Source organism: Porites lutea, chromosome 1, assembly GCF_958299795.1.
Source record: "Porites lutea chromosome 1, jaPorLute2.1, whole genome shotgun sequence".
NCBI lineage: Eukaryota > Metazoa > Cnidaria > Anthozoa > Scleractinia > Poritidae > Porites > Porites lutea.
Window position 1 is genome coordinate 54532721 of NC_133201.1, and position 8429 is coordinate 54541149.

Genomic DNA, 8429 nt, shown 5'->3' on the forward strand with positions numbered 1-8429 from the left:
TGGTTCTGCCGTTCTCTAAATTGACAACCAATCAGAAAGCATCATCAGTGTGAGGCTTTCTAACATGTGGAAGGCAAGATGGCGGACGAATTGAGGGAAGGCCTTGAGGAGCGTCTTGCGGGTCATTCAGCTTATTTCAACACTTTGATCGAATTGATACCGGTGAAACATTACTTGCCTGTTGACGAAGAAGAATTAGCAAGTAAATTTTTTAAGAATCGCCAACAGAAAGCTCCGAAACAAGTCATCAAAGAAGCTTCTAGGAAGGCAAAACGATTGAGGCTCGACCCAAATCAGCACAAAACAGTTCATGAAATTCAAAAGGAGACTGAGGAAAAAGAAAAATCGAAAAACTTTGGTGATGAAGAGGAAGGCAGTGGTATCGAGAGGACTGGTTTTAGTGTTGAAAAAGTCGAAAGTGGCAATCTGGATGAGTTAAGGTCTCGTCTTCATGCCAGGATTAAAGACTTTCAAAGAAAACGAAAAGCATTCGACGGAAAAGAAGAGCATAAGAATGCAGGGACGAAGAAATCTAAAAGCGAAGTCAAAGCGAAAAATAAACAGAAAATTGCTTCTGCGCAAAAGAACGTAAAACCCCCCAAGAAACAGGACTCATCGCCTGCTAAGACTATATTGAACGACAGCGGTGAAGTTGTTTTTAGCAAGTTTGATTTCATGGAAGTAAAGAAGGAACCGAGACATGGGACTAAAGCGAAAAACTACTCGAAACTTCTCGCAAAAGCTGAAGCACACAAGAAAAAGCTGGAAACGCTTAAGACAGAAGATGCAGAAAAAGCTATGAAAATGAAGGAGGAGCATTCATGGAAACATGCAATGGAAAAAGCAGAAGGGGTGAAACAATTTGATGATCCTAAATTGTTGAAGAAAGCTATGAAAAAGAGAGAGAAGGAAAAAGCAAGGAGTAAAAAGCAGTGGAAAGATAGGACAGACTATCAAAAGAAACAGACTGAAGAAAAGCAGAAACTAAGAAAGAAACACATCCAGGAAAGGATTGAAGCAAAAAAGGCAAAGAAAGCTGGCAAAGGAAAGAAAAAGCACAGACCTGGATTTTAGTCACTATGGTATCCATCATAATTACTCATTTATGTTTATTCTTTTTGTGAATCAAGGCAATGCTTTGTCTGAAGCAATTAAAATTTACTTGTGAGGAAATGTGAATGCCATTCCTTTTGTTTCATTCCCTTGATTTCTTGGTATGGGTTCAAGTACCAGGTAAATAGCCTCACTTCTAGCTGTCTGAGTTCGCTCAGACATCCTTCAAGCTAATCCATCCAGGCCAACAACATGCTGGTGGAGATTGCAGACCACTATATGAGGGCATCCCCTACATTTTTATCAGCAGTGTGTGGGTGGGGTGGCTGGGCAGTGTGTGTTCTCCCAGGCTAGACAATTATTGGCCTCTCTCCTCCATGCCGCCAATGAATCTTGTCTGAATCTACTTCTTGCACCAGCCTAAGGTAGGCATACGAAGTAACCTATCACCAATGGTTTTTCTTCATTGCGTTGAAAATTCATATGAGATTAAACACAAAGGATGTTTCATCACCAGAGACCCTGGGGTAGCTAATTGCGATAAAAAAATCTACAAAAGAGATCACTACAAAGTTTATAATAGACCAAGGAGAGCCCCTAGACTGTAAAATAATGATAAAAGTGGTGTTTTTTTGTTTTGTTTTGTTCAAAATCAGTCTTTCAGCGCGCGAGATACCTTTAATTCCTCCCCCTCCCCGCTTGCTCAAGACCTTTCGTCAGACCTCGTCACGCGCGCGTTCTTAGCCTACGAAAAAATTCAGGCTGTGTTGCAGTCTAGAGAACCCCTAGTGCAGAGGTATTTGTCAACGAACTCCCTGCTTCTGATTGAAGCATGCAATCCTACTGTTTCTGGAACTGCTTGAGCAAGAAGAAGGGCTTTTCCTATTGATCAATGTTTATAGTTCTACATAGATTAAAATACAACAGAAAATGGCACGAAGAGATTCACAGTTTTTCCTCTTTGTAAAAAAATGTCACGCTAACAATTGAAATATGGCATTTTTAGCGTGGAATCTAGCCGGATCCAAGACTGTGTTTTTGTATTTTGTTTAATCCACCTAAATTTGAGGTAAAGTTTACTAATTCGATGGTGACAAGTGAAATTGGGCAATAATTTCATAAATAATTTCCCGAGGCCTTTATTACCTGTCATTATTATAATATTTTGGCTGCAAAATTCCGCCAACAGTCAAGAGCTTTTGTTCGTTAATTCATTTTATCGAGAGCTCCAAGCACTGAAAAGTTTAAAAGTTGGATGAATCTGAATGGACAAATTTTCTGCCACTTAGAACCCTTCTTGCTGTCTACAATTATGCCCTTTCGCTTTTCTAAAGCTTCTCTGCCTGAAATTTTAAATTACTTCTCATTAATTAGCCTGAGAAAACAGGCGACGGTTTCCAACCACTAAAGGGGTCGAGAAATGTCGGTTGTTTTCTCAGGCTACTCATTAATTCGTGTGCCAAAACTAAGGGGTCATTTATCGGCGACGATGTTGTGTTTAACTTACGTGTATGCTTTTTTTCCTACCCCAATCGCATTGAACACAAAGAAAGTATACACTTGTCTCGCAAGTTTTAATAGCAATTTACAGCAACAAAATTTTACAACAAATACTTAAACAGATTAGGTACGTAGTTACAGCTACAATATGAACTAACAGTTGTCAATTCCTGCTTGAGTAGTTATGGTAGGCAACTTACTAAGAAAGCTGTGATTAAAAAGATATGGTGCTATCTTCGTACACAGAACATAATAAAGCAACTAGATTGTTCAACGGCTATCCTAAGTATGTTTTCGGGGGAGTCCTCCGGTTTTCCTATACGATTTGCCGCTATAATTTAATGTTTCTCGGGGTAAGACAATCAGCACGTAATGCGAGTCTAAATCGGGCACAATGATATATTCATTAATTTTACATCAATTTGGACAATCACTTTTTACCAATAAATAATAAATTATCAAGTTAGGAAAGGAAACAAAAAACACTTTTTATACAGTGAAATTTTACAAAAAGTTAAGATAAGTAACTTCCTGGCTTTCACTCCTCCATACGAAGTTAAGCATCACCAGTGACTACGAACGTTTGTACATTAAAATCTGATTTGCAATAACAATGGCTATTTATTTGCGGTCTCTTGAATAGTTTGAGGTGAGGTTTACTAACGACTTTTTCTGGTTTTAAAAGTCTTTTGATGTTCTTCATCATTCTGGGAGTAGATCATCTCCAATTTCTTCATCTGCAAATTCGTCTTCAACTTGCTGTTGTCGTTGCCTGCCAGCAGTCTTGGGTCTTGCCGGAGCTTCACCCAAGGGATCTGCATATGTAGCATCTATCATATATGGAAAAAGAATCAGTAAAAGCCTACCGTAAGCAATCGTAAGCAACCACCCAAAGTGAAGATTTAATGCTTAGCTACCAGAGGTGGTCGCTTACAAGAATCGTACGACAGGAGCGTCTTTCGAGAGGAATTTCCTAAGACCTCTACTTTTTGGTAAAAATATCTTAATGGAATTTCTAAGTTACGGTATGTGTAGTTCCATGTCGTCACTAAAACTTTTCACACACTCTTAGTTACGTAGTACATGCGGTGAAAAAAGTGATCAGGCCATGGGGCAAGTGGTCGCCCATAGGAGTTAAGGACGATGGCTAATTATAAAACCGTCACGTCCAAAATGCGGTCCCGGTCGCTTACCAGAGGTGATTGTTTAAGAGAGGTTGCAACTACAAGGCTTTGACTGGGGAAATTCTGGTGTTCTGGATAGCTGATCGCTTACGAGAGGTGGTCGCACATGAAGGTTCGACTGCATGTAGTGAGTAGCAACGCGCACACATTTTTTGTGACGATGTACAGCACTACCTCTTATCACTTGCATGTCTTAACTCTTTAAACCCTAAGATCAGAATTTGAATTCGCATTTGTTGCCCCTATTCATTTCCTACAGAAGTAGTGGGGAGAAGTTGATAAAATATCAAGCAAATTTATCTTGTGTGATCATGTCTGTAATTCTCATGACCACTCTGTTTTACAAAGCATTGATATTACAAGGACAAATTTCATGCTGATCACTCTTAGGGCTTAAAGGTATAAAGCACAAGTCACCACCAGCGTTGAGAGCGGAATGTTTTAACAGCAGTAGCTCTCAACAGTTTGGTTGGCAAAAGTCTCGTAAATATGTAAATAACCGTATTTTAAATTTCAGTTATAATCAGCGTACTGTTGTAATCTACCATTAGGCTATTTTATCTGAAGAGTGCTACACCATCGTGTTGCACAAAATTATATAGTACTAAAATGCCTAGTCAAATCTTCAGTTGATAAAACATTGTACTGCTGGCAAATGAAAAGGTAAACATATTTGTGCAGGAAGCTAGGTTTTTGGTTTCTGGATTCAAAAAATACAACAGAGAAACAATATATAGTTAAACTCACCAACTTCCTTTGATCCACCAAAACTATATGAGTCATCGTTATCAGGGATAATAGGTCTTGTTCGACCAGCAGAGCGGTTGGCACTTCTTCTTCCCCCACCACCACTATCCACTCGCCCTGACTCTAAAACAGTCAACAAAAGTGATAAAAGAAGGTGTCAATTTCTGTTTACAAGTTTGGGTGGTTTCATTTGCAGAATAGCAGTCGCATCTGCGAGTTCTTTTTTTTTAAACTGTTTTCGATCTTAAAAACCAAAGAAAATTTCCAACTTAGAATCTTATTCAGGTATACAGGGCCACACCAAAGAGAGCTCGGTGGACTAAAAGAAGTATTTTATACTGAATCCGGTTACACTTGTAAACAATGTAGATCACAAAGGACAGGTGTGATGCGACTGAAGTTAGCAAGAACTAGGCAGACAATCCAGGTAGACAGCTGCGTTTGCATTTGCGTTCATGTTTAAAGGAGCTATGTCACGAAATTCAGCCAAAGTAGGTAATTACAAAACGCCCGTTAAATTAAGAGAAACGTAAAAATAACCGCTTAAAACATTAAAGGAAGGTTAAAATAACACAACAGATACAACAGATGTCACGGATGGGCAAAACTGAAGAAGACTGAAACGGATTGAAATTAGGGTTTTTGAAAACTCAGTTCACCCTAACGGTTTTTCAAAGTTGATCTCTGCTGTTTGCAACTTCAAAGATAATGTTCAGGAGACATACTTGTTTGTCTCGAATTTCTGCTTGTGTCACTTACAAGTAATTTCTTTGCTTACTTTAAGTTCCATAGCGATTGAGGGCGAGTAACTGGCAAAATTAAACAAAATGAACTGGACTGCCGTGACACAGCCCCTTTAAGTCCCTACTATAATTCCTGGCCATGTGAAAGTAGGGATTTAAACTGACTGACTCTTGAATGCATTCAAAGGTTCTTTTTTGCACTCACCACTTCCGGCGCTGCTATTTCGTGAGTTAGTAGACCCGGGCATAGTGGCACTTCCGGCTCTTCCACTTCCTTTTCGTGATCCACTGCTTGCACGCTAATAAAAGACAAATTCGAAAAACTAATCATAACACTTTACCTGAACCTCGACAGGTTTTGCGATACACGTATTTTTACCCTGCGAGCAGAGCTCAGTTTCTTTCAAGTTAAACCAACTACGCGACTGACAAGCAACACGAAAGACTTCTAAAAACCATGCGATACAGAAACCTAGGCTAGCAGGGAAAAAAAAAAAAGGAAAATACACTTTGAGTGTCAATGTCTTTAGCACGAAAGTACTAATTGAGGACAGGCTAGCTCCGAGGGTGGAACTAGCGACACTGTACTCTGCAGACCAACGCTATAATACGTTTCACCTTCCATGGTTAGTGCTGTTCGGTCTACGGCAAAAGGGAACGCAAAAAATAACTTTCTCGCAGCTGGTTTTCACGTACGGAAACTGCAAAAGCGTACGTATATCTTGATTGGCTATTTATACATAAGTTGACTGTATTTGCCAGCTAGGTATCTACCTTTTCAGTATCCAATGAAAGGCGTGCTAGTCGAGTGAAGAAAAGAAAAAACTAATAAATATTTACAAGATACCTGTTGTTTTAACTCCCTTGCTTTTTCTGCTTTCTTTAATTTCTGGGCGTAATCTTGAGCGTCTTTTAATCCAAGGTCTGAACAAATTCTCACCAAGAATTTAAGACCTTAAAGATAAACAAATTATTAAAGATCAATAAATTAATTAGAATCCACTAGGTAGCAAAGCTTTTTCTTCACACTTCCAGTAATAGCACTTACATTCCACATTGTCTGGAAACCTTTTGTGTATGGTCTTGTACGTTTCCAGAGCTTGCTGATAATTACCTAAGAATGAAGCATACTTCAACAAATCAACAAATAATATTCTAGTTAAAAATACTGACCAACTACACATAATTACTGTTTTGTCTAGATTACAGACCACATTGTACAGCTGTATATAACACTGTACGTGCTGATGCACTTATGCTGAGGGACATTTCACAATGTTTTTAAAGACGTTTCTACAAAGTACGCTTAAAACCACTAACCGCTTCTTCTGTAGCAACTTGCTATCATAAGCTGCCATTTGACTTCATTCGGTCTGAAAAGAAATGTCATAAGTCTGTTGTTGTACGAGACAATTTGTAAAAAGGATTTTAGTTTAAGAGAAGGTTATGAACGTTGCTATCTTTCTTGCTGTATCTACGTCAAATATGGAATTTTAAAGGACCCGTGACTCAAAACTTTACCAAATTTGTGAAGTGGCCACCAAATTGAGCCGCACACATGAACATAATCACCGCTTAAAACTTTGATGGAAAACAGTACAGATGAACAAATTTGAATTGCAACTGGAATTTATGTATCCTGACGACATTTCGCCACGCTGGTTTTCCTGCGAAATGACATCTGAACAAAGGCCGCCATTTTATTGTTTTAGGACACAAACATGGCAGATGTGACGTCATGTGAAAAGATTCGGTTCGGGGCAGTCGGGGGATGTGTGCGGGCTCATTTTCTAGAAGAGCGGCTGGTAATCTTCAAAATCTGGTAGTCTTCAGGACCGAGTTGTTCAAAGCTGGGTTAAGATAACCCAGGGTTAGTGCGAGATTTGAATTCAGATTTGAAAGCTTAAAAAGCATTTCAGTTTTAATTCTTTTTGTCTGCAAGTTGATGATTGAAAGTTCTAAATGTAACAGAGAAAATTATCCGAGAAAATGCTTTGGAACACAAGAGAGAGAAACCTGGGTTAAATTTAACCCCGGGTTAAGCGCTAATCGGCCTTCGAACTACTGGGCCCAGAAGACTAATTTAGGACCTTGGGCCGCACAAAGTTATTTAAAAGACTATTAACATTTGCCGTAAATACCCTTGGAGACCGTTTGTCTTAACAAGAGAGAATTTCAGGCCAGTATAAAGATAACTTACTGTATTACAGCAGCTTTCTCAAAGTAATGAATTGCTTTTTCACAGAACTGTGAGTCAATATAGTAAGCCCCAAGCCAAGAGATGATGTCAATATTAGATGGAAAATATCTGTAGGACTAAACAAAGCAAATAACAGTTATCACACTTAAATTTTTTATGATTGCACAATGAAAAATGGTTCCACTTTTCTATGACCTATGTTTTGCACGAATAAAATAGTACAAAGTCTTGCCCTTACAGATATTCATGAATGATTATTCCAATCAAGATATTACCTCAAAGTGATACTGGAATGCCTGTGACTTGTCCTGTTCACTATCATAAAGTTCACCAAGTTTGGATAGCACTGAAGGATCTGTAGGTACAACTGACACAAGCTGCATGTACCTTGGAGAAACACACCAACAAAACAATCACATCACCAGTTGGACATAATGTAGTGTTTGCAGTATAGGTTGACCCTTTTCCTCCCAAAGTAAAGGCTGTACTATTGTAATGCGCTCCTAACTTTTGAGTCTGTGGACTAAATCCTATGATGTGACCATTCAAATGAAACCTCTTCAGCAATACGTTCACATGGTACTTTCACGACCTCTCAAGCTACCAAGCTTTAAACATCATCGTGTATAAATAACGGTTTTGTTTTTGTACTATCCGTTTAGTACGTAGTTCTAACTCTTGAGTCTGTGGACGAAATCCTATGATGTGACCATTCAAATGAAACCTCTTCAGCAGATTCAACCTTGAATTGTATCGCCTTTTCCAAAATTCAACACCCCGGAAAAGTTCATTGTATTTTTTTTTCACCAGAACAGTTGGAACAGTTAACAAGGTTATCTTACTGAAGGAATTTTAGCCCTCCCCAAAGCGCAAAAAGAAAAAAACGTCCCACATTTGATAACTAGTTTCCGTGATTACGACATTCTTTGTAAAACTCATGGTAGAATGACGAAGGCTATCGCGTTTTCCCGCCAAAATGAGGCTAGTTTACGCGAGCACTAC

General features: G+C 38.8%; 2 protein-coding genes across 2 annotated transcripts in view; one reads left to right on the forward strand and one right to left on the reverse strand.

The window, feature by feature from the left end:
* The first annotated feature begins 57 nt into the window (after positions 1 to 57).
* LOC140921843 (surfeit locus protein 6 homolog) lies at positions 58 to 1165 on the forward strand. Its single transcript, XM_073371845.1, has one exon. The coding sequence runs from the start codon at positions 79 to 81 to the stop codon at positions 1072 to 1074; it is 996 nt and encodes a 331-aa protein (XP_073227946.1). The 5' UTR covers positions 58 to 78; the 3' UTR covers positions 1075 to 1165.
* Positions 1166 to 2608: 1443 nt separating this feature from the next.
* Positions 2609 to 8429, reverse strand: part of LOC140921610 (intraflagellar transport protein 88 homolog) — a 23138-nt gene continuing 17317 nt past the window's right edge. The window contains exons 20-27 of the mRNA XM_073371618.1: positions 7703 to 7814; positions 7428 to 7543; positions 6548 to 6600; positions 6276 to 6341; positions 6075 to 6181; positions 5433 to 5526; positions 4485 to 4607; positions 2609 to 3383 (exon numbers count right to left, since the gene is read on the reverse strand). Of these exons, the coding sequence (XP_073227719.1) occupies positions 3256 to 3383; positions 4485 to 4607; positions 5433 to 5526; positions 6075 to 6181; positions 6276 to 6341; positions 6548 to 6600; positions 7428 to 7543; positions 7703 to 7814 (799 nt within the window). The 3' untranslated portion in view covers positions 2609 to 3255. The remainder of the gene's footprint in view (positions 3384 to 4484; positions 4608 to 5432; positions 5527 to 6074; positions 6182 to 6275; positions 6342 to 6547; positions 6601 to 7427; positions 7544 to 7702; positions 7815 to 8429) is intronic.

Excerpts from the sequence above, each read along its gene's own strand:
- LOC140921843 (XM_073371845.1), top strand. The coding sequence starts at position 79 with ATGGCGGACGAATTGAGGGAAGGCCTTGAGGAGCGTCTTGCGGGTCAT.